The sequence below is a fragment of the Carettochelys insculpta genome, chromosome 1 (assembly GCF_033958435.1).
Source record: "Carettochelys insculpta isolate YL-2023 chromosome 1, ASM3395843v1, whole genome shotgun sequence".
Lineage (NCBI taxonomy): Eukaryota > Metazoa > Chordata > Testudines > Carettochelyidae > Carettochelys > Carettochelys insculpta.
Window position 1 is genome coordinate 244,982,065 of NC_134137.1, and position 26,917 is coordinate 245,008,981.

The 26,917-nt window shown below is 43.3% G+C and overlaps 1 protein-coding gene across 1 annotated transcript in view; it reads right to left on the bottom strand.

Annotated features, from left to right (window-relative positions):
• Positions 1-69: 69 nt before the first annotated feature.
• FBLN1 (fibulin 1) overlaps positions 70-26,917 on the bottom strand; it is a 152,054-nt gene continuing 125,206 nt past the window's right edge. Inside the window, exon 17 of the mRNA XM_075003473.1 lies at positions 70-1,234. Within this exon, the coding sequence (XP_074859574.1) occupies positions 1,095-1,234 (140 nt within the window). The 3' untranslated portion in view covers positions 70-1,094. The remainder of the gene's footprint in view (positions 1,235-26,917) is intronic.

Genomic DNA, 26,917 nt, shown 5'->3' on the forward strand with positions numbered 1-26,917 from the left:
GAATTTTTCACCACTAAAACTTTTTTCTTGAAGACTCTCAGTGACAAACAATAAATAAACATGGAGCTGTTTATTTTCACTTTTTTAATAAAAAGGTACATTATTTTCATTACTTGGATGCCCAGAAAATACATTCAATATTCATTTATTTAAGAGAGTTTCATTATTGCATATGCTTTGGTCTGATGCTCAGAAAAGTCTATAGCTAAATATACATGTTTCTTTACAAAGTTTTAAAAAAATGTACTTTGCTTTACTTTCTAGCAGTCCAGAGGTGTTTATCTAGAATTCCAATGTATTGGTCAGTATATTTTGGTTTGGTGTGTAGGCAATATGCTTTAATTTTTGTAATAGGTTAATTCCAGTCAGAGGTTTTTCTTAAATTGGATCCAACATGCTTTGTTTTATAGTCAAATAAGATATATGAAATCTTAAGCATTTTATTCTGATGTATGCAAAGACTTGTTCCTCTTGCTATCTTTACTTACTTTTGCAATTCCTCTTGTAACTGTAGCCAAACAGCTTTTAAAAATCTTAAGGCCAAGATTTTCAAAAGTGACAATGGATTTTAGGTACCCCAATTTAATTAATTTAAAGGGGCCTGATTTTTGGAGGGTGGGTATTTTGGCATTTTTGAAAATTAGGCTTTTTCAGATATCTCAAATTGGGCACCACAAATTTGAGGCAAAATGGCTCACTACTTTTTGAACTTTCATTCCAATGGGACCATATTTTCATTATAATGGTCTGTGGCTAGTCCATTTTGCCCAGGTCCTTTACAGTGCTGGTTATCAAGTAAAGGAACCATATTTAAGATCTGCTTGAATATTTAGAAAAAATTGAAAATTCACTAAGCAAATGAGCAGTTTGATACTGTACTTATTTATAAACGTAATTAAATCAGGTTAATTTATTTTGCTCCATCCTACATCTAGTGAACATAGCTCAGTAAGTGTCTTAATTACACTATAATCCAAATATTAAAAAACAAAAACAAAACACTATTCAGTTGTACAAAAAGGCATATAACATAATAGTTTGTGGTAATGATTTAGTCTGGAGTGGCTTGCTTGTTTCAGATGTTAGAAGGTGTACTAAAACCAATATTCAGACACAAAGATGTGCACGTTCACAACATTATGATGAGAAGCAACCCTTCCCATCACATACTTCATCTCCAGTTTCAAAATGGCATGGAAAGGTCCAACAATGGGCTTCACCTGACGAACGACACCTGTGACAAAAAAAAATACACTATGAAGTACAGTGAATACAATGAAATCAAATGGTTCCAGATTAGCTGTAGACAAAATAGCAGCCATCCTTCATTTACAGAAGATTAGAAGCCATTCTTCAGAATACAATTGTTAGAATATTTTTAGCATACCATTAAAGAATATTTTTGTAGAAAGTAGTGCAGACTATCCCACCAGTTTGTGAATATATTGGATTAGCAAGTAAATTTACAGAATGTTGGTCTAGAAACATATTAAAAAAGGGCTATATACCTGCAATGATTATTTCCTGTTAATATTTTGACTGGGACCTATTTTCAGTATATTTAGGAAAACACTAATAATGGAAGAAACACTGAACACTCCACACTTAGCAATATTTTCTTCCTCCATTAGCCCAACCTCTGTTAACTATTTTTCTAAAAATAAAACATTAGACATTGATTCATTTAAATAAAGCAAGATTCAGATTTTACTGGAGAACATGCAAAGAGATGGATACATAGAACAGAACATCAAGACGGAACTTTCCACTCTGTTTCAGTCATTATTACATAGAATTTGCTCCCATGAACTATGTTATTCTTCATATTAAACATATCATGCAGCTTTTGTATTATTACTACTTAGAAGTTTAAAGTAGGTCAAAGATATATAAATCCAAAGCTAACTGATAGACATCAGGAATTTGGTACAGAATCCCCTTTTCAAACACTTGATTTTGACAGCTGACATGTTACAGTGGCATTTGATTTGGTAGGAAATATATGGTTTGAGTGGATTACTTTAGATGTATTCCTTTTAGATCTCAGGGGTTTTGTTTCAAAGCATATAGCAGAACAGTCTTTATGGAATTCCAACAGAATTCTTATAGCAGTTCCCTAAGAACACATTGGCTTAAGATCTGATGGTAAAGATAAACGTTTGCTTATGTATGCTGTCAGCACCTTTTTTCTATTGCAGCGATGACATTACAGCTCTGTACTGTTTAAATACTGACTAATATCTTCAGCATGTAGTAAAATAGCAAACTTTTCACCACATTCTTTTTGCTTGCCATATTTCATAAATACACATCTTTTAAAGCATCCTTTACCCCTAATATTTTTTTTAAGTTTTCTTGGCCAGCATCCTGCAACTTGTAAAACTGACTTGTGGTGGCAAGGGCTGTGTAGAAAAACAATATTTCTGGAATTCCTCTTCTTGTATGATACTAAGTGTTTTAATAGTGCTTCATGACATTCGTGTGGAAATTATCTTCCATCTCAATCACGTGAATTTGCCATTTTGAAATCCAATCAATATAATCTAATATTTAACCCACTTTGTTTGTTTTTTTATTAGTAACCTTCAGATTGCAAGGACTGGTTTTCCTATTTAATAGTTTTAGGCTCGCCTCTCTAGTTAATCCATTAACTCTAAAAGGCAGATTGCACATGCAACCATGTCTAAGATTGTTGATACAGAACTTCTGTGTATTATGGCTATTGCAGCCAAATGCCGTTACATTTCCCCTCCACTGTCTCTTCTGATTCATTCCGGTAAGTGCTTGGTAGAAGACAGAAAAAAATGAAGTTTAATTTCAGAAGCAGCTGATGGGGGGAAAGAACAAATGTGGAGTGTACAGTATGGTAGTTCCTGTAAATTATTTTGCTGCTTTATGACTAATAATGGGCCAAGCAATGAATACTGTATATACACACACACACACACACACACACACACACACAAGACTTATGTAGAGAAAATTGAAGCATGGTGCTTTTTGTTAAGAGTGGCTATGGTAAAAATACGCGGAATGTGGTAAATCGTATTGTCCTTCAGTATTTATTTTAATCTGTTTTAGACTTGTATACATAATAAAAAGCAGTGCCCTGCAATAAATTGCAAAACAGAAATAAAATTAAACAGCAAACACACACAAAACTCCTTTTCTGCACCAAATATTGCTGGAGGATCTGCTTGGACAGACCTCCTTACAGGTAATATAGGTAAAGCCAAGCCCTCTCTAAGTCTGATTTCTGGATAAGCTTCCCTGCTGTTCTGCTTTAGGGTTTTATGATGTGTGAAAAAAATTAACTGTAAAATGATACATTGGACAAACGTGCAGGAAGAACTCCTAGTGTACAATAATCAGTAACATTTGCTCCTCAAGAGTTTCCATTTTTTCCTTTTGATAACAAGCAAAACATGGAACAATTGATTCTTTTCCTCCCACACGCACAAACACGTACAACACAGCTGCTGAAAAGCCTGCAATGTGGCCTTATAGGCCCAAGGGCTATTCAGCTATCCCTCTACCTCCTGCTGTTCTAGTGTCTCTGGGATCTTGGAACTCTTCAGATATCAGCTGTAATCTCCCTAGGGCCTTGGAGGTTGCCCGGGTGCTTGTCTGGACTTCAGAGTTTCTGACTCCTGTGGTCCCACATGCAGGCTGTTCCACAGCAGGTGCTGAATCAGCACCTCCCTCCTCCCGCGAGTCCACTTTACGGAGCTGGGCTGCCCCCTTTTGCTCTGGGGCAGCCATTAGAACACATCCGGCTGCCTCAGGGAGCATGGGCTGCTGCAGCCTGAAGTTCTGCCTGCACCCATTCTGCTCCAGTGCAGGGCCAGTTCACCCCATCACACACACCCTGCCCCTCCAGAGGGCAGCTGTCTTGTGTCCTCCTTCATCCCGATCCTGTCTTGAAAAGAAGTCAGTGTGAGCACTTTACCCAGCTGATGGAAGACCTGGAAATTGTACGGCTACAGGGAAAGGTACCAATGCATGATTCAGAGACTGGGGTCTTTCACCTGTTAAGACAGAGGAGGGCTGTGTGGTCTGTAACTTGTTCAAAGATGCTCCCCAGCAAGTAACAGCTCAGGGCCTCCCCGATAAGTTGCATGGCCAGTGCCTCTTTTGAGATGGCTGAATATCGACTTTCCCTGGGGAATAGTTTCCTGCTCAAGTATAGGACTGAGTGTTCCCCAGTGGTGCTGAGAGCTGCCAGGGGCTTTGGAGTCAGGTGCAAGGGGGACCCCAGCTCCACACCCAGGAAGGGGCAGGCCAAGAGCAAAAGGGGTGGGGCCAAAGAGAGCTCTCCTCCAGCACTGCCCAGCACTGCAGTGCTGCCCGCCCCGCCTCCCAATGCCATGCACAGCCAGAGCAGCGTTGTCATGGCACTTCAAGGGACCCAAAGCTCTGGCTGTTGCTGCTGTCAAAACAACAGCCAGAGCTCTGGGCCCTATTGAAATGTTGGGGCAACTGCCTCCTTCGCTGCCCCATCCCCATCCACTTCTCGTCAGAGGAGAGTCCTAAGACTGGTCTCCAATGTTTCCACTTGTAGGATGAAGCACCTTGTAAAATCAGGGTGGGCTAAAACCAGCACCTAGGCTAGTTATTCCTTTGGTGTCCTGAAGGCCACCTCGCAATCTCTCGGACTACTGGAACTTCTGGGGCTGCGAATTCTTGGTCAGGTCTGACAGAAGGGCTGCTAGTGCTGTGAAATCTGGTATGAAATGGGAGCAGTAGCTCACCAGTCCTAGTAATTGCCTCACCTACCTTTTTGTTTTGGAGGCAGATCAGTTCTTTAAGGTTTGCACCTTATTCATCAGGGAAGCTCAGTTTCCCTTGCACACCGTGTACCCCAGGTACATCACCTCCCATTGGCCAAGGTGACATTTGGCTGGGTTCGCCGTAAGCCCTGCCCCTTTTAGGGACCCTATAACATTGGTGATGTGCCAGGGGTGGTCATTCCAGTCCACGCTATATCTCACAAAAGTCATCAATCTATGCAGCTGTATACGGGTTGTGGGGCTGCAGGACGGAATTCATTAGCTGCTGCACAGTGGCAGTGGTGCTGCACAGTATGAAAAGCATCATTACTAATGGAAACAAGCTGAATGGTATGCAGAAGGCCATCTTTGCTCAAAAATTTGGCGGAAGGGGCATCTGGCAAATATCCATTTGTCAGATTGAGTGGGGACGCACATATTGTCCTTGCTAGCCTCTCTAGTAGCTCTTCCACTCCAGGCACGGGGTGCACATCAAAACTTGAGCTGGCTTTAACTCCCCAAAACTTTATAGAAAAGTGGGTATTCCTACCCAGCTTCTAGACCAGGACAATGGGCGACACCATTTCTTCCTTGAGTCTTCCCCCAGCTTCTGCATGTATCTATTTCCCAGTGAACCTATCTTTTCCTCAGGATGGGTTGACAGCCACCATACTGAGCCAAAAGGGCCATATGGACTTCTGTCCACCCAGGGAGGATAGAGACAACTTCTGGAAAGTCCTGCAAGACCTGCTGCAGCTGTTCCTGCTGCTCAGCACTTAGCTTGGCATCCATCGTGACCAACCCTTCAAACAGAAGTCCCAGTTCTGACTGTGAAAAGAAAAAGGAAACGAGCAGGCCCTCCCTGGCCATTCATGCCTTCCTGGTAGCCACACCTATTAGTCCACAGGTCCCACCCACCTGGTGACCTTGTAAGGTTCCTGCCATTTGGCCATGAGTATGGAATCCAAGGAAGGTAAGAAGAGCAGGACTCTGTCACCTAACTTGAATCATTAAGGCTGTGTCTACACTACAAAAATAACTTTGAAGTTGCTTACTAGTTTAACTTCGAAGTAGGGCACTACTCCATTCCCAGAGTAATGAAGCACCTGGAATGGAGTAAGGACTTCGAAGTTGGGCTTCCTACTTTGAAGTTAACTTTGAAGTTAGTTCCTAGTGTAGACACGCCCTAACAGTTAAGACAGTGACACAGAAAATATGCTTATATGGTTTATAGATGATACCAAGCTGGGAGGAGTTGCTTTGGAGGACAGGGTTAAATTTAAAATGATATGGACAAACTGGAGAAACAGACTAATAAGGCTAGTCCTCCAAGACTAGACTGCAGCTATTCTACATATGAAAAATAATGTGAATGTATGTCAATATAGGGTGGGCTGCAGCTCCCACCTCCCCTTCCTGAAATACAGAAACACGCAAATCAGAGTTAAACAGATAGCTCAATATAATCTTAGGTTATATTAACCCCTGTGCAAGTCAATTTGCATAGCCCTGAGTATTGCCATTCTCACCCTTGTAAGGTTGCACCCCTCCAGGATTACCTTGGAGTCCCCAGGAATTAAAGATTACATCATGTGATGAAGCCTCGAAGAATATGTCCAACCAAAATTGGCAACACTAGCACCCACATGCGGACCTGATGAGGGGCACACACATTTAAATACTACATTCGCTGCTGAATTTCCCTGGTTGTATCCTGTGCATCTCTCTGATATTTGTAAGGAAACAGCTGCACCCCAATGATCCCCGTTAGTACCTAACCTCAACCTGCCAAACCCATACACTGTTTTTTATTTTTACAGGGCAGAGCTATCTGGGATAATTTCCAAGTTGAGAAGCTTAAACACTCTGGCTGACGTCCTGACTTCCAGGCCCACTGACACATGGGAGGGGAGGCAAAGCAGTAACGACTCCAGGGCCTGGAGATTGAAAAGAGCCCTGGGGTTCCCAGCTACGGCGGCTGCTGTTACTGGGACAGCACTAGTGACCAAAGCTGCAGGACATTTAAATTGCCACAGCAGCACCAGGGGACACACTCCAGATGATGCTAAGTACTGGGGGGGGGGAGGCCGCAGAGCACTCCTTGCCATGCTGAGACCTGGCTATCCCTAGACCCACCCCTTTCACTTGAGGCCTTGCCCCTTCCAGGACTGTAGAGCTGTGCCCTACATACCTTGCCCAGGAGTCCAGCAAGTTTCTTGGCTCCCTTGCTGGCCTGATTCAGTCAATGTGAGTATTACCATTGATTTCAAAGGGGCATAGATTTCATAGCTTCAGGTATATGTTGGCCTGTGTAGCATTCCTTCCCTCATATCCTTGTCTTCACCACTTCTGCTGTGCTATCACTGCATGTATGATATGTGGACATACTTGCCAATTAAAGTTAAGGTTTCTCTCTCACCAAGGCTACGTCTACACTTACGAAAAACTTGGAAATGGCCACACTAATAACTGATAGGAATAAGGGGTTTTCAATGTTTGCAGGGTCCTTTCGAAAAGGACCCCTGTGTAGACAAGCCATGGTTGAGCGAAATGCAGCACTTTTGAAGTGCCGTGGCCGGTGATATGCTAATGAGGCACTGAATATTTATTTCAGTGCCTCATTTGTATTCTTCAATTTGGCCATTAGCACTGGCGTTTCGAAGTTTTTTGTAAGTTTAGACATGGCCCAAGAGACAGCATTCTATGCCCAAATTTTCTTTGGGATGCCCAATTTATGAGAACACTGTAATCACATCATGATCCCCAAACAGTCTCTTTCGCTCAATACCCTCCCAATCTCCCAAACGGCATAGTTTCCTTATCCTTTGGCATCTTGTATCATTGTATGCCTCCTCTCTACCACCTTCCCTCCAGCTTCAAGGGTTTAGATTAACAACAAGCATAACAACAGTTCTGTGTCTCACTTATCCTAAAGAAACTTTATATCACTACAGACTTTGAGCACAAAGCTCCCTAAGTTTGCTATTTACTGGTATTTCTGTTAACACACACACACACATGCACAAAACCAAGTAGTTCCTTAAAGACTAACAGTGATGAGCTTTCCTGGGTAAGACCTACTTCTTCAGATTTAGAGCAGATAACTCATGCCCTCAAGACTGAAGTAATTTCCCTCTGACTGCTTTCCTTCCCAACTGGATTCCCAACAAATCCAACCACTTCTTATCACCTGCAAAATCCACCTTTCTACTTGACCCTACTGCTTGAAGTCTGCTCCATGATCTCATTGTCTCTAACTGCAGTAACTTTTCTCCAGCCTCCTGTCTGCCTTTCCATCTCCAACACTTCCCACTTTTCTGATTCTGACCAAATTCATAGCCTCATCTCACTTTTAAGACTTGGCACACTGTTACCCAGGACTCCCATGGGATCATGGCTCCTGCTGTCCTGCTACACACACTTGTTCCTTGCACCAACTATGCCTGGCAGAACCCTTAATCTCCTGCTCCCCCTGGTAACTCCATGTTATTTTTCATCTGTTTTCCATACCTGGAACAGCCTCCCTCTTAGATTTTGCAGCGCATCCTTGCCCTCCTCCATCAAATCCCTTCTAAATTCTCACTTTTCTTCTTGCCTTCCACCACTAACGATACATCCTGTGCACCCATCTCACAGTTCAGTCCTTCAGTTTAGATAACATCAAATCTGAAACACACACACACACACACACACATACACTCTCACTCTCTTTCTCTCTCTCTCTCCCCCATCTCCTCCATCTTCTGGGATTGACTAGATGCTTAAACAGGCAGGGACTTTGCTTTCAAGCTGAGTTTCTTCTCTCTGTGTTTTTTTTTAAACCTTGATTCAGTTTAGATAATAAACTCTTCAGGGATAGGGAATTTGCCTTATAAAGCAATATGCACACCAACAAAACAAAAAGCAGTCAAGTAGCACTTTAAAGACTAGCAAAATAGTTTATTAGGTGAGCTTTCGTGGGACAGACCCACTTCTTCAGACCATAGCCAGACCAGAACAGACTCAATATTTAAGGCACAGAGAACCAAAAAGAGTAAGCAAGGAGGACGAATCAGAAAAAGATAATCAAGGTGAGCAAATCAGAGAGTGGAGGGGTGGGGGGGAAGGAATAATACATAATTTTCATTTTCAACTGAGTTCAATAAAACTAAAATCAGAAAAATCAATAAAAATCCTCAGAGAAACCAATAGTGATTTTGAAATCTAAATGACTGAGTTGTTACTTAACAGAGAAGATTAGATAAGAATAGTGTTAAATTTAAGATTGTTAATCCTTTCATCACCATTTCAGTTACTGTAATCGGATGCTGTAGCTATTCTTTGACTTGTCTATAGTGCTATGATATAATTACAATGCCCCTCTTTGAAATATGTAGGACCCTCAGGCCGTTCACCTCCACATCTGGTTTCTACTTGTATTTTTTTTATTATGCAGGCAGTTTGCTAATAAGCCGGCATCTTGAATTTGGGAGAACCTCTGTTTTCTTATCAACCCCTTGGGCAGTATGACCCAGAGTGCCTGATCTATTTTGCCTTAGTATTTAGCTTCAGGAAATCCAGACTCTATCAGAGAAAGGTTATTAAATGTAAGACAACGTGATCATAAAGATAAAGAATTGCAATCAATTTTGATGAACTCAACTCTTTAACAAATACTTAAGTCATACCAAACACACATTACCTATTTATTATAGGAACGTCACAGTTATATCTGGGATAGTTTGGATATCACAACCCCCATCACCAATATTCCTGCTAATCTTTTCCCTCCACGTGCAGAACAAATTTTTTGTGTGCATCGAGGCAAGTCAAAATGTGCACCACCACTAGACAGCACTGGCTATCACCCGTCTTGGAAAACTTGTGCCTTTCTGCTTAGGGGCAGAGCTGTCCTGTCCATAAGATGGTTTGGGGGAAGGTCAAGAATTAGACTGAGCCAAGTATGCAGACAAGCCACTTCACTGCTGCAACTGGAAGCAGAGCTCCAGGCCCCTGGGACCCAGGGCACTCCTCTTCCCACTGCCATATAGAAGCAGAGCTCAGTGGGATGGGAATGCAGCAGAGCAGAGCAGTCTGTTGGGTTGTTCTGGCTTCCACCACAGCCAGATGTTGGCCCTACTGAGGGTGGGTGTTTTTAGTTAATCTTCCACCGCTAATTTTTACATATCACAGTGCAGACCAAGAGCCCCAACCAAGGCAAGGGCCTCGTTGTGCTAGGTTCTAAACAAACACAGAAGTAAGAGACAGCCCCGCCCCCAAAGATCTTAAATAAAAATATAGGCAAAGGGTGGAACACAGCATTTATTATCCCCATTTTACAGATGGAGAATTGAAGATCAAAGAGATTGTGACCTGCCCAAAGGCACACAGGACATCAGTTGTAGAGTCAGGAATTCAACCCACACCTCTGGAGACCAGTGTCTTAATTACAGGACCATGCTGTTTCTCTTAGCACCCCATCTTATCCAACTGACAATTAGCATCACAGAAATACACATTTATTGGAACATGCAAACAGCAGTAATCACCAATGCGTATGAGCTTGATTCTGTCCTCACTGACATCAGTGAAAAGCTGCCACAGATTTTAATGGTGCACAATCAGGATTTAAGTGTTTTACTCAGTTCATCTCACTGTCCATGTTTTAGCAGCACTGCAAAAATAGTTTTTAAATTTTTTAACACTTTTTTTTTAAGTCTTCTTCTTCTGTCTACTTCCCTTACTAAGGGAAGCCAGCTGATGCAGCATCTAGGATGGATACAATCCATTATATTCTTTATTTCATTTGCAAAATGCTGCATTAGAATTAAGAGAAAGTCAGACAGTGTATCTCATTACCAGAAATCACGATGCTCATCTTCACAGAGGACTTCTGAGTGTCCCAGTATGCTTGTGTATGTGTTGTAGGGTGTGGGGGGTGGAGTCTGTTAGTTTTGTCTGTTTCAGAGAGGTGGGAGAGGTCTGGAGAGATGTTCTGGTACTTTAGGTGACACTAGCTTTAAATATGTGACTTAATAAGAACAAAATGAAAACCCAGAAACCAAAAGACTATGAAAACAAAAAAGCAGTAAAGTAGCACTTTAAGGACTAACAAAATAATTTATTAGTAGTGAGCTTTCGTGGGACAGAATTATTTTGTTAGTCTTTAAACTGCTACTTTACTGCTTTTTTTTTTTGATAGTATATAGACTAACACGGCTTTCTCTCTGTTACCAAAAGACTATGATTACTCTCCCCAATACTTACATAAAGTTTACACCATTCTTCTTCATATTAACACACACACATAAATCTCAATTTTCTCTCATAATTTATTACATGTTAGGTCAAACTGTCCCTTCATACACATGGGTTCAATTGTCATTGTTCCTCTTTAAAAACAGTCATTTAATGTGGTCTCGTAGCACCAAAACAGAAGAGCAAAATAACAAACAGTTTTGGTTTTGTGTCCCGATCTCCTCCTTGTGATGCCTCTCAGCTGGCAGTGTAACAAAGAGAAGTACTTTTTTGCCTTCTACTAAATCTGATGACACTACTATTTTGAATAAAGTACAATCTCACACTTCATTTAACATGGAGGTATTGAATACAGCCTTTCTTTGGTGAGAAGCAGCATTGGGTCCCAACCTTTTTCATAACACAGCACACTTCAATGAGACCAACAATTCCAGAGCACACCCACTTTTTCAGTTGAATCAACTGCTGATAAACATCACATTTACTTATATTTAATACGGCTATGGTTTTACTAGAGAGGTTTGGACCACAGTAGTGCATACAACAGCTAAACGAGGATCAAATGCATTAATGTTTCACATCCGCGAGCACAGACACGTTTTCAAAATTTGCTCAATGCCCTGCTAGGGATGTTGAGTAAGCAAGCAACCACTGAAAGCAGGCTCCCCTCCCTGCCAGCCCGCTGGAGCAAGGACGCAGCATTTAAAATGCGTCCAAACTCCAACAGCTCCCTCCATTCTTCCCCATTTCTGCAGCAGGGAGTGGGGACAGGCTCCACATCAGCTTATGCAGGCCAGGAAGCAGCATTTCAGCTGCCTTTCATCATGAACAGGGTCATACAGGGTCAGCATTTCCCTTCACGGCGGCTCTGCGAAGAGTCACGATGGAGGTGAAATGGATGAACCCCACCCGAGCTGGGACTCAGGCAGCCTTGCTGCTTGAGCTCCAGCTAGCATGGGTTTGCCAGTTCCACACACCCCCCGACATCGGCTCTGCAAAGAGCCAAAGCAAGCGGAAGTTGACAAAATTCCACAGCACACTTGGACAGTTCTCATGGCACACCAGTGCAGAAGCAACAGGGACTGAGATCCCAAGCAAGCCAAATTTTCCCTCTGAATTTCTTAAACAGCTCCCCTGGCCCCAGGCTCCTACAGGCTTGATCAGACCTGGCAGCTGAAGTCTTCACCTCCGGCAAACCACAGCAGGTTCTGCAGTGAGTAGCTGTCACGGTAGCATGGCTGGTAACTTTGCCTGTCGGTCAAGTTAAACTGCAATCTTCCCCCTTTTTGCAATCTGTGACTATATTCCACAATGCAAATGACACTAACAAGTGTATTGAAGAATCTGTATGTCACACCTTATTCAGAGTGACATTGCCCATGTTAATTTCATGGTGTCCTCTACCTGATTATTTTCACATATTTTAAATCGCACTGTGGGTCTTCTCCCACTCTCAATTAAACCAGTGAAAAAATGTCCCACTGACTTCAGCGCTGCAGTATCAGTCCACAAATAATCAATTGTATTATAGTTCTGCCTTTGTGGGCAAAGACCCGCTTCATCAGGTGCATCTGAGGAAGCGGGTCTTTGCCCACGAAAGCTTATGCTCCAAAATATCTGTTAGTCTATAAGGTGCCACAAGACTTCTTGTTGTTCTCAAAGCTACAGACTAACGCGGCTACCTCTCTGATAGTTCTGCCTGTTCATGTTTAAGTAGAAGTGAACATCCGGATATTCTTTATGAAGGGATTTCCTTTATTTCCTTCAGTTATACAGGAGCTTTGACATGCAACTGTCCCATCAGCTTAACTACTCTAGTCCTTGCAAGTGGCAGAAACTATGTCAAGAGAAGGTTTAGTGTAGACATAACCTTAGACCCAGACTCACTAAACTGAATTAATTGCCAAGGCAGTTCTGAACAAAACAAGGTGACTTACTATCTTAAAGGATGGTTACGTCTGTTAGCATATCGTTAATAATCCTATGACTAAAACTTAACCATATGTGCACTGCAGATAGGAAAATTTTAATCAACAGCATATGATACTTACGTGATACAGGTAAAGCAATATTTTTAGTTTACTTTTTGAGGCTACTGAAATGAGTTAGTAAAGGATTAACCACACTAGTTCCAAAATTAAGTGAAAATTTGAAAGAACCATGCCCAAACATAATTTGTACTTTTGCCAGGACTTCTCCTAGACTTTTAATCCATGCTGGAGTTTTATACTTGTTCTTCAGATATTATCATTCCACAAAATTCTGTTGGTTCTCTTCTATACCACTGTAATTTTCATCTAGAAATACTCCAAGCATTTTAGGAAATACACATACTCTGGAATCACATCACATACTGTTGCAATACAGTCACAAACACTGACTGGAAACTAGAATTCCTGTCCTACAGAAAATCCAAAAATGTAACTATGCTTTCCTCCTCTCATCCCCTTAAAATAAAACAAAACAAAACAAACCACGTTCCAAAAATCACTGTTCTGAAATAGAGCAAACAATTAAATTATAAACTTTCCCATGGAATGGGAATTCCAAAATTTTCTTTAAAAATATTACGGGAACATTTTCTTCTGCCCTTTACTAAATATACCTGAAGCTCCCTGAGGTGCTTAAGGCCCTCTCAGCCTGCCAGGTAGGAAACTGTGCCAGTTGGGTTTTCTATCTGTTGGCACTCCCTGGGCTTCTGGGATTCGGAGGAGACAGGAATTCTGGAATTGTATATTCCAAAGCAGACTGCCTGATGGGCTGCTCCAGGGCCAAGGACCCTAGGGGAATATTTACAATGCAATAAAAAAAATGCATGACTGAGTTTCAGCACCCAAGTAATTTGACACAGGCTTGTGCTGCAGGGCTATACAACTGCAGTGCGAAAGTCTTGGCCTCTGCCTGCTCACGAGGTCTCATTTCAGACACCACCCCAGCCCAAAGGTCCATGCAACAATTTTATAGCTCCAGCTCTCACCTGACGAGGACCAGCCATTGCAGTGCTGCAGGTATTTTGTCCACAGTGTAGACATACTCTGTGAGACTTGAATCTGAAGGACCCCATCCAGCAGGCTGCCCCAGCGCATGGGAGCCTACAGATATATATGCCCTTCTACCGAGAGCCAGCCTTCCAACCTGAGTAGACTGGCTTGCACTGGCAGGGCTCAAGCAAGTGTACTAAAAATAGCAGTGTAGAACTTGTGGCCTGCACTCTCAGACCCACCTGGCTCCGCAGGCTCGAGATTCTGAGCTACAGTCTGAGACACAACATCCAGCTGCCTTGCCCTGGGGGCATGTCTTCACTGCAGTGGGGAGCTTGGCACTTACCTGACCCCATAATTATCTCCTTGAAAGTTTCAGGTTCCCTTTTCAAAGCACAGAGCTTTTAAAAGCAATAACTGGTTTTGTTTTTTGGTTTGTTTTTTTTTTTACATTTTCAAAAAAAACTTCTTTTCACGCAAATACAGTATCAGAAATGGCTGACTGATCTGTGCTAAACCTTTACTGAAAGTTTAAAATTCAACCAAAGCAGAAACAAGCATGGGAAATGTCAACCTGTTTGGCAAATTCCTGAGCAACTTAAAACAGGGATTTATAACGGTCAGGTCTAGCTAACTTTAACGACAGGCACCCTGTCAGTTCTGCTTCTAAATCTGTATTTTGGACAGCTTTCATTTTGAAGTGCATTTACTTATGTACTCTCCCTCTCTCCTTCACATCCATTGCTGCATAATGTTGATGTACACAGTGGCTAAAATTTTCAGAACTAGAGGTAACATTTTTTCAGAAGTGCCTAAAGTGATTTAAGAGCCTAAGTTCCATAGATTTTCAATTACGTTTAGGCTCCTATGTGCCTCTTGAAAACAGGACTTGGGCATTTTTAACAATTATACCCTGCAGGCCTAAAGTTGGCTCCTAAATCATTATTTATGCTACTAAATAAGTTGCCTGAATGGGATGCTCCAATTTTTTAAAAATTAGAGCACTTTGTAAGTATTTTAGACTCTAATGTTAAACACCCCATTTTGAAAATCTTGGCCACTACTCGGGAGTGAAAGTCAGTCCTGGGACAAACCAATACACCAGCATCTGGGCAAGGTGCATGGGGTGGAGCGCTCTGGGCCCCAGAAGGGGCGATGCCTTGGGCAACAGGGGCAGGGATGGGGACCAGACCCCTCCACCCAGCCCCTCACGGCCACTGCCGCAGAAGTGTTCAGGAGCCCCAGGGCTCCAGCAGCCATTTGAAGGGGCTGGGGCTTCAGTGGCTGACACTGCATTAGCAACAGCTACGAGCTCCGGGCCCTTTTAAATGGCTGAACCCCAGGGCAGCTGCCCCTTTTGCTGCTCCTGTCAGTGACCTTGCTAGGAGGGTCTGGCACGCTGTCAGGCCCTACCAATGTTTCCTGAAAGCTGAGCATTTGTGCAGCCACTCAGGAGAGATCCAAAGGGTGCCCGGTTGATTAGCAGAGCGTTCACAGCTGTCTTTTGGCTTCCGCCAGGGTGCGCACATTCACACATGCCCTGGCGCACTTAAAAATAATTCTGCAAATGGGTGGAAAGGATGAGAGTGCATGAACACTGGACCTTACTAACAGGGCTGCCAAGTGGGGTGCGGGGGAGCAAAAGGGGCAGTGACATTACATTGCTGCCACTTTAAGGTCAGCTGTGTTTGGGCCGGTATTGATGGCTGCTTCTTACCTATATGCTGTACCAGCCCAGGGCAGCCCACTTTCACCTCTCTCAGTACTTCAAACATGTCCTTAGCCATTACAGATATTTATGGCCCGCTTAAATTGAATTAGCATGAAATCCATGTGAATATATCTGCCTCTGTATCTAATCCTCTAAACCCTTTGCTCAGTGAAATATTCATAATGAAGTGAAGACCTAATTCACAATTTTGTAAGGGCATTATACTTCAAAGGAAAAGGGAATCTGTGACAATGTTTTGAATTTTGATTAATGCGTTGTTGGAGTCATTCAACCATATTTATGTTTGTCAGGTGTGACAGCTTAAGGATTAATGCTATCTTTGGAGATATTTTTGTGTACATGGTTTGATGCCTGGGTGATTATCAAGAAATAATTTGCTTTCTATAGAGCAGTAAGTTATTAATAAACTAAATTCTACCAGAAATTCTGAAAAAAAAAGATAGATCAGGAGCCTTTACCATCACAAATGTTTTGAAGAGCAATGAGGATAATAACTCATTGTCATAAATAATTAAAAAGCAAGGAGGATAAATTCCATTAAAATGGTGAATCAAAAATGAAGAGGCTCATGAGCTAAAGTAACGTGGTAGCTCTTTGGAGCCAGCACACATCATGAGCAAGAATTTGACTCAGGCAACAGAGACTCCCTTAACAGACTTCCCGATTTCTTTTTACTCAGGGGCGGGGGGGGGGAAGAGGGGGCCTCAGGAAAGGTGTAAGTAGAAACATAATACCACACCCCTTACATGATAAGATTGCTACAGAAATAAGAATTCTGCAACTTTCTGTTGACCAAAAACACTGAGGTGTTTCTTCCCACAGAATCTCTGGAAGCATCATCATCTTTCAAAGGTACCATACCTCCAAAAATTGTTACATATTTGACACACATCCTTCCTATCCCAGTCATCCATCCTATCTGATGCACCATAAAGGAACCGTAAGAAATTTAGGGTAATTTAACTAACAATTAAGGTATTCACAATCTTTATACAGACATAATCTTTGAAAATCAAGTACAGTACTGCATTTAAAGGATGAAATTAATTAACCCCCCCCCATTTTCTCTCTTTTTTGGCAGACTCAGGCCGTGTCTACACTAGCCCCAAACTTCGAAATGGCCATGTAAATGGCCATTTTGAAGTTTACTAATGAAGCGCTGAAATACATATTCAGTGCCTCATTAGCATGCAGGCGGATGTGGCACTTCGAAATTGACGCGGCTTGCCACCGCGCGGCTCATCCCGACGGGGCTCCTTTTCGAAAGGACCCCGCCTACTTCGAAGTCCCCTTATTCCCATCTGCTCACAGGAATAAGAGGACTTCAAAGTAGGGGCAGTCCTTTTGGAAAGGAGCCCCGTTGGGACGAGCCGCATCAATTTCGAAGTGCCGCGGCCGCCTGCATGCTAATGAGGCGCTGAATATGTATTTCAGCGCTTCATTAGTAAACTTTGATATGGCCATTTACATGGCCATTTCGAAGTTTGGGGCTAGTGTAGACATAGCCCCAGTGTGGTAAAATTTAGCCAAGAATGTGCATGTGTGAACAGGGAACTATGCTGTTTAGCAACATTAACTGCAATATGTGTTTCTAGATGAATGCTGTATGCTTCCTGAAATACTGAATCAGATAAGAGAGAACTTTTTCCGGTATTATCTCAGCACAGCCTCTTTCAGTCAAACTACACATCTGAATGCACAGCTTAATCTTTATTATCAGCAATTAGGCTGTAACTAGTTTGAGCCCATAACTAGAAATATGTAGGTAGGTTTTGTGTTGAGAGAGCCCAGTAATCAAGGGCAATCACTGTCCTGAGCTTGATTCAGAGAAGCATCTATCTGAGGCTGTTTCTTCTCCTCAAACTCCCGCTTACTGGTGTGATCCCATCAATTTGTTGCTTTTCTGACATTGACATCATTCTAGTTTATTTCCCTAGTTCTAAACATCTTGATTTATTATTTGTAAGGTTTGACTAAAGTTCTGTTTATAAAGAGTTTATAAATGATAATCAATTGATACAGATTGCTATAGAGCCAAACTTAACAATAAGTTGTTTTAACCCAGTACTATGCCTTCCACTTTGGTCTCTATAGCTACATATAGCACATACTGCTCTTGCCTGCAACATGCTTATGACTTCTAGTAATCATATTAACATTTTAAAATCATTTATAAATGAAACTTTATGTAAGGGCAATTGTACTTCAAATAAACAACTATGTCTAAACTCTTCAGATTACAACGGAACGTGTTTATGAAGTTGTCAAAATGACAGATACATTCTTATCAATTTTGGGATTACTGGTACTTATAAGGAATGTGCTTTATTTATAGAGAAACTACAATATAAATGCCATGCTCAGGGATATTCTCAATTAAAAATGAATCTGATTCAATGATTGAACACATTTGATGGTTCAAAATTTGCTCTGCAACTTATTATAAATGCAATACTGCAATTGTTCTATAATAACTTTATTAACACTTTTGAGCTTTAGAAGAGTTTTTACTAACTAGAAGAACCTGCAGTATTTTTTTAACTGTAAACAGAGTTCAAGGAATGTGTAAATTTTTAGATGGAAACTAATGGTAAATAGATAGATCATATCACTTAGGTATTGTGAAAGAGTTAAACGCAACCTTGGATTCTCATAAGGTTTGGCTAGTTTCCGAATACTGCGATCTTTATTAAGAATAGCCAGTAAGTTCAGAAATATGTGCTCTTATCTTGGTTTTGGCAGACTCAGAAATGCTTTTAAATCTCGGGTTTGCCTTGGGGCCAAATCTTGCAAAAGGTTTCCAAACTGACAACACAGTGAGATTACTTGTGTATAAATTGCACTAACTATACTTGCACTATTTTCAGAGAAACAGACTATTTTTCACCATTTACATCTTTCATCTTTTCAGTGCTAAGCTTCTGAGAACTTTATCTGGATTAAGTAAGTAGTTTTAGTTTTTCAGATGTCAAAAAAAGATGGAAAAAACTTTCAAGCTGAATGTTATATAAGCAAGCCTAAATCATACACACCAACTACAGCCACGTGTAGTCAAAAGACTCTCTTGCTTAACTCACGTCTATTTGTATCTATCATTTTTATTCCTCCAAGTTTCTAAGTCCTTAATGTGTGAACAATCATCAATGTTGCGTATATAATTTCGATGCACATTTATTAACATTTGGACTGTCCAAGTCCCACTGCCACATAATCAAGTTTCAGCCAAGCCCCAATACAGTAGCATATCCATGTCACCAAGGCAATTAATTATAGTAACCTTAAGTATTCCTTGGCTGTGAGCCACATTATGGCACACAGTAGGGCATACTTGTGTGATTCAATTTACCAAGAAAGAGAAAGCACCTAATCCTGAGGATTTGGCATGAAAGCCCTTACACAGCTAATCAGTCGTCACCTGGTGATGAGGGCTGTGTTGTTATTGTTAGCAGAATTTCTAAAGAATGAAGTTTTCTGACTGATAATGCATGCTAATCCCTGACCAAATTCCCAAATAAGACTACAGTGAGGGGTCAGTACACCACATTTAACCCCTTTAAATATAATGATTTTTTTTAAAAGTGAGCCATGGCATCCATGCATCCAACTGGGAAAGATTTATGATTTGGCCTGAGTCTATTATTTTCTGTTCGGCGCTCTCATGGAGTGTAGAAAGTGAGACAGTACTCAGTGGTGGCAGCACAGTAATTAGTAATAAAAAAATCTTTTGCATGTTTGAGGCCCTCAGCTGTAAAGCTCCCTAAGTGCTTTTGCAAATAGGACCAAAGTGCCTCATGTTGCTGACGTCACAAACTCAGTGGCAATGCTAGATTCTGATATCATTAATGGAGGTAACAAGCAGTCCTGTAGCACCTTATAGACTAATGAATGTCTTGGGTGATGAGCTTTCATGGGTAAAACCCACCTCTTCAGATGACTGGAGCAGACAGTAGAACTCAGGGTTTATATAGCCAGGACGGGGGCAGTCAAAGGAAGGAAGGGGAGGGAAAGATGGGGGCGATAGTGATGACAAATCATATTCTGTTACTTGTTGGGAAAGTGAAATAGGTGACTTCTGGATATTCATCTGGCTCTGTCAATCTGTTTCTTTACTTCCCCAGCAGGGTAATTAAGTTTTAAACCCCTTCAGCACATCATAGGCAGTCCACAACCTGTACTGCAACATGATCCCTCACTCTTAGGCTACGTCTACACGTGCACCCAACATCGAAATAGCTTATTTCGATGTTGCGACATCGAAATAGTCTATTTCGATGAATAACGTCTACACGTCCTCCAGGGCCGGCAACGTCGATGTTCAACTTCGACGTTGCTCAGCCCAACATCGAAATAGGCGCAGCGAGGGAACGTCTACACGCCAAAGTAGCACACATCGAAATAAGGGAGCCAGGCACAGCTGCAGACAGGGTCACGGGGCGGACTCAACAGCAAGCCGCTCCCTTAAAGGGCCCCTCCCAGACACACTTTCATTAAACAGTGCAAGATACACAGAGCCAACAACTACTTGCAGACCCTGTATATGCAGCACGGACCCCCAGCTGCAGCAGCAGCAGCCAGAAGCCCTGGGCTAAGGGCTGCTGCCCACGGTGACCACAGAGCCCCGCAAGGGCTGGAGAGAGAGTATCTCTCAACCCCCCAGCTGATGGCCGCCATGGAGGACCCCGCTATTTCGATGTTGCGGGACGCGGATCGTCTACACGTCCCTACTTCGATGTTGAACGTCGAAGTAGGGCGCTATTCCCATCCGCTCATGGGGTTAGCGACTTCGACGTCTCGCCGCCTAACGTCGATTTCAACTTCGAAATAGCGCCCAACACGTGTAGACGTGACGGGCGCTATTTCGAAGTTACTGCCGCTACTTCGAAGTAGCGTGCACGTGTAGACGCAGCCTTACAGGCCTTGGGTGAAAAAGTCAGTCCTCTCCTACAGACAGCTGCCCAACCTCAAGAAAATACCAGCAACAAAACACCACACCACAGAAACACTAATCTAAGAACCTAACCCTGCAGCAAACCCCGTTGCCAGCTCTGTCAACATATCTGTACAAGCAACATCATCACAGGACCTAAACACGTCACTCAGACCATCAGGGGCTCATACACAAGTACCCATCCCATCAAGAGAAGATCAAAGTGCCATCTGCTGTTAGCTGACAACTCATGGTCATACAGTGTCTTGGGGAAGTGGGACAGGACAAGAGCTATTGAACTGAAACATAAAAAGATGGATGCAAAGCTAGAGTTCTTTTTGCCCTGGCCACTCTGCAGGAGTTAGTCTCGTCTGGCTGGGGAGGCAGGAGGCGGCCCAGGATGGATGGCACTGACTGCTCCTGACTATTAAGCAGGCAAGAGAACAAGCTCCCAAGGGCATCATACAGTCAGCTCACCACTCTGGATCCATGAGTGCAGCCAGACACACTGGACTATGCTATGCCTTGGCTTCCTCAGTCGGCCCTCTGCTACTTTCCATCCGTGTGAGTTCACCTGTTGAAGTGTATGAGTGCAGGAGGGTATGAGTATGTGTGGGTGCGTGCTTGAAAGCTAGTTCCCCCCTTTCCCTTTTATCCAATAGTAGCATTTAATATAATACATGTGAGTGTAACCCTAGGGTGGTCTTTCATGAAAATTAAGGTACCACTATCCCTGCAACAAACCCTGTTGCCAGCTCTGTCCACATATTTACATAGCTGCTGGACCATCAGGGGCTCATAAACCTGCATATCTGCTAATGTGATATACGTTATGATGTTCAGCAGTGCCCTTCTGTCACGTACATTGTATAAACCTAACAGTCTCTGGCTACGTCTACACGTGACGCCAACATCGAAATAGCTTATTTCGATGAATAACGTCTACACGTCCTCCAGGGCTGGCAACGTCGATGTTCAACTTCGACGTTGCGCGGCACCACATCGAAATAGGCGCTGCGAGGGTACGTCTACACGCCAAAGTAGCACACATCAAAATAAGGGTGCCAGGCACAGCTGCAGACAGGGTCACAGGGCGGACTCAACAGCAAGCCGCTCCCTTAAAGGGCCCCTCCCAGACACAGTTGCACTAAACAACACAAGATCCACAGAGCTGACAACTGGTTGCAGACCCTGTGCCTGCAGCATGGATCCCCAGCTGTCGCAGCAGCAGCCAGAAGCCCTGGGCTAAGGGCTGCTGCCCACGGTGACCATAGAGCCCCGCAGGGGCTGGAGAGAGAGCATCTCTCAACCCCCCAGCTGATGGCCGCCATGGAGGACCCGGCAATTTCGACGTTGCGGGACGCGGATCGTCTACACGGTCCCTACTTCGACGTTGAACGTCGAAGTAGGGCGCTATTCCGATCCCCTCATGAGGTTAGCGACTTCGACGTCTCGCCGCCTAACATCGAAGTTAACTTCGAAATAGCGCCCGACGCGTATAGCCGTGACGGGCGCTATTTCGAAGTTAGTGCCACTACTTCGAAGTAGCGTGCACGTGTAGACACAGCTTCTGTGACCAGGGATGAATGGACATAAATCTGACATCAGGAATTGGAATATATATAAACCTGTAGGGGAAAACTTTAATCTCTCTGGACATTCAATAATGGATTTCAAAGTCACCATTCTTCTACAAAAGCATTTTACCACAAGATTGCAGAGGGAGACATCTGAATTGGAATTCATTTGTAAATCTGACATATTTTAATTAGGCCATAACAGAGATCTCAGCTATGTTATGCATTACAAGGGCAATTTCCCCCCAGTTTGATATTCACAGGAATAGGACACGTCCTACTTAATTTGCTTCATTGACTAGTCCTACTAGTGACCAGTAAATCCCCCTTTTTTTCCTCCTTCCTTCACCCCTTCCCCCCGCTATATAAACCCAGGATTCCATAGTCTACTCCAGTCCTCTGAAGAAGTGGGTCCTACCCACAAAAGCTCATGACCGGTTAAATTCGTTAACCTTCACGTTTCTACAGGATGCTTTTTATTTGTGAAGCTACAGACTAACACAGCTACCCCTCTAAGACTATTTTTCATGCAAGTGTAATTCTATTGATTGATAAAGTTGTAAAGGAGGGCAGAATCAACATTCTGTTATTCTACGTTTTTCCAGTGTGTGAGGCTCCAGTATGGCCATGCTTTCTCATATACAGAATCTAGAGTGCTATACCTCAATACAGCGTTTCAAAATTAATAGAGCATATCATGGTGTATAATCAATTGTCTGAAAGCCCCTATGCTCAGTATCAGTGCCATGAATCATTCATTTTTCTCCAACTAGGTAGGCATTTGCAGTTCCCAGTGGAAGTCACAGATCTTCAACAGTAAGATTAATTTATTTGTTGGTTTTATAAAAACAGAGGAGGATGTGTGGTAATGTTTTTGTCGTGTGTTACATCTTCTAGCTGAAGGGAGAAGAGGGATATGGCTCGGTGAAGAATGTTTCATTAACTAGCTCCTGTAAAATGCATTGGAGTAAAACTTTCAACAAATTACTTTGCTTGAGCAAGAAAATTCTTGCTAAAAATGTTACCACTTTTCTTATACACAATGAAGATTCAGTTCCTGTTAATATTTCTTGCTCATTTCCAGAAAAACTCTGCAACTTTAGACATGTTGGGGGTTGTAGGTGAAATACTTTTGACTACTGAGTAGGGCAGTCAGCAAATCATCAGAAAGTGCAAGGTCCAGGAAATGAATCTAGCATCCAAACTACAAAATGGCTTCTGGGCAACCTATTCTCATTTGTGCACCTATTGTTAAGATATACAACATACAAAAATGAGATTCTTTACTGACAAGTCGTTCCTGTGAAGGGAGCAAGCTTGGATGGCAACAAGCACAACTAGAAGAATAGAGAAGTATCAGCTGAAAGGATGAAAACACATCTGTATCTTCTTTCACATATGGTTGTATAAGCACTGTACTGCCAGACATCATTCATTGTTGCAGCACACTAGTAACAATCTTACCATGATGGAGATTTATTATTATTTACTGTTTGTAGTTCTGTCCAAAAAGAGACAATGACACATAGGCTACGTCTACACGTGCCCCAAACTTCGAAATGGCCATGCAAATGGCCATTTCGAAGTTTACTAATGAAGTGCTGAAATGCATATTCAGCGCTTCATTAGCATGCGGGCGGCAGCGGCGCTTTGAAATTGACAAGCCTTGCCGCCGCGCGGCGCGTCCCGACGGGGCTCCTTTTCGAAAGCACGCCACCTACTTCGAAGTCCCCTTATTCCCATGAGCTCACGGGAATAAGGGGACTTTGAAGTAGGTGGCGTGCTTTAGAAAAGGAGCCCCGTCTGGACGCGACGCGCGGCGGCAAGGCTCGTCAATTTCGAAGCGCCGCTGCCGCCCGCATGCTAATGAAGCGCTGAATATGCATTTCAGCGCTTCATTAGTAAACTTCGAAATGGCCATTTGCATGGCCATTTCGAAGTTTGGGGCACGTGTAGACACAGCCATATTATCTCTCTGTATAAATGGGCCCACTCTCCCTGATTTCAGTGGCCATGTCTACACTAGCCAAAACCTTCGAAATGGCCATGCAAATGGCCATTTCGAAGTTTACTAATGAAGCGCTGAAATACATACTCAGCGCCTCATTAGCATGCGGGCAGCCGCGGGACTTCGAAATTGATGCAGCTCGCCTCCGCGCGGCTCGTCCAGACGGGGCTCCTTTTCAAAAGGACCCTGCCTACTTCGAAGTCCCCTTATTCCCATCTGCTCATAGGAATAAGGGGACTTCGAAGTAGGCAGGGTCCTTTCGAAAAGAAGCCCCGTCAGGATGAGCCGTGCGGTGGCGAGCCGCGTCAATTTCAAAGTGCCGCGGCCACCTGCATGCTAATGAGGCGTTGAATATGTATTTCAGCGCTTCATTAGTAAACTTCGAAATGGCCATTTGCATGGCCATTTCGAAGGTTTTGGCTAGTGTAGACATAGCCAGTGAGAGCTATACCTGAATACACCTAGGCTCAATTTGGCCAACAAAAAGGAGCTGAAGGAGAATTGTGATTGTATAACAAGGGTGCCAAAGTGCATTAATCAAGACTGGGGTCTCCTTTCTGTAACTGCTGTTCTTTGAGATGTGTTGCTCGTGACCATTCAATACTGGTGCATATGCTTGTCACATGCAATGGTGCTGGAAGATTTTCCTCAGCAGAATCTGCAGGAGACTGTTTCCAGTACCCCCTGTAGTGGCCTACACGTGCCGTTCTACATAAGTTGCTGCTGCGCCCCCCCTCTCGTTTCCTTCGTCCTGGAAACTCTGGCAAAGGGGAAGGTGGGTGGGGTGTTGAATGGACAGAAACAACACATCTTGAAGAACACCAATTATTGAAACAGGCAACCGTCTGTTCTTCAAGTGCTTGCTCATGTCTATTCGATATAAGCGACTCCAAGCAGTATCTGCACAGGTGGGCAGGAGTTTAAGGACATGCTGAGAGCAGCATAGCTCTGCTGAACCCAGCATTGTCTCTGGCCTGCTGCGTGATGGCATTAAGTGATGTGAACGTCTGTACGAGAGCGCACATCGCAGCCTTGCAGAAATCCTGAATAGGAATGTGGGCTGGGAAGGCTGCCAAAGAGGTCTGTGCCCTCTTAGAATGTGTTCTCACCAAGTGGGATGGCTGTAACTCTGCCATTTCATAGCACATCTTGATGCAGAAGGTAATTTACTTAGATGTCCTCTGCAAGGATACTAGAAGGCCATTCATTCATTCACCATAGGCCATGAACAGCTGGGAAGACTTATGGAAGGGCCTTGTCCACTCCAGGTAGAAAGCAAGCACTTTTCTGAAGGCCAATGCATGGAGGCACCTTTCCTCACTGATCCTATCCGAGGGGCTGGCAAAGAAGATCAGAAGGATGATACCCTCTCTCACATGGAAAGCGGAAACCACCTTGGGCAGGAAGGGTGGGTGGGGCTAGAGCTGTAGCTTATCTTGGAAGAAGACAATATAAGAGGTTCCAACATCAACGCACAGACCTCGGACACCCTCATGGCAGACGTAATCACCTCTGCAAGGCTACCTTGGAGGGAAGTTGCGAAAGGGAGCAGAAGAAAAATGGCTCAAAGGGAGACCCTGTCAGCCCGGCAAGGACAAAGTTAAGGTCTGTTGAGGCAGAGGGGTTGGGGCCTGTGGGAAGAGCCTCTCAAGACCCTTCAAGAATCTAGTGATCATGTCCTGAGCGAACACCAAACAGCCTTTAATCGGTGGATGAAAGGCCAAAATCACAGCCACGTGCAACTTGATTGAAGTGAGCGAACCTTCATGTGTCAGCTGAAGAAGGTAATCAAGAATCAACTGTAGAGGGGCTTCAAGGGTTGGTTCCTGAGTGGCCCACACCAAGAACCAGGTCCAGAGTGGCAAGTAGATGAGCCTGGTAGGCAGCTTTTGGCTTTCTAAGAGACACTGCTTCAGCCTGTGCAAACAAGACTACTTGGGATTCAGTCATGGAGCAACCATGCCATGAGGTGGAGCAGCAGCAGAGCTGCGTGTAGGAGGTGGCCACGATCCTGCGACAACAGATTCGCGCAGATCAGCAGAGGCCAAGGCTACTGCACTAAAAGGCTCAAGAGAGAGCCATACCATTGCTGATGGAGCTATGCTAATGCAATGAGGATCACCTGGGCCATATCTTGCCTGATCTTTTGCAGGACCCTGATGATCAGAGGGAAAGGTGGGAACATGTACAAGAGGCCCTCCATCCAGGGAAGGAGGGCAGTGTCTGAGAGGGAACCTTCCTCTAGGCCTAGTTTGGAGCAGTACCTGAGACACTTTGTATTCTGCCTGACCATGCACAAATTCACTTGGGGAAAGCCCCATGCACTGAATGTGAGGTCACATCTGGGTGAAGATCCCACTCCTGGGCTGCATCTACACTACAATCCCCTTTCAACAGGGGAATGCAAACAAGGCAAATCAGAAATGCAAATGAAGCTGCAATTTACATATTTCACATTTAGTTTGCATAATCACATTTTTGAAAGAGAGTGCTTTCAAAAACAGGGCTTTTTTTCCCCAAAAGAACCCCATCTACACTGCTGTTTTTCTTTTGGAAGACTCTCCTTTGAAAAGGCAATTATGCATGAGATATGTAAGTCAGTGCTTCATGCACATTTCTGATTTGCCTCATTTGCATTCCCCTTTTGAAAGTGAGGGAGGAATACCTCACATGCCCCCCGCACCAC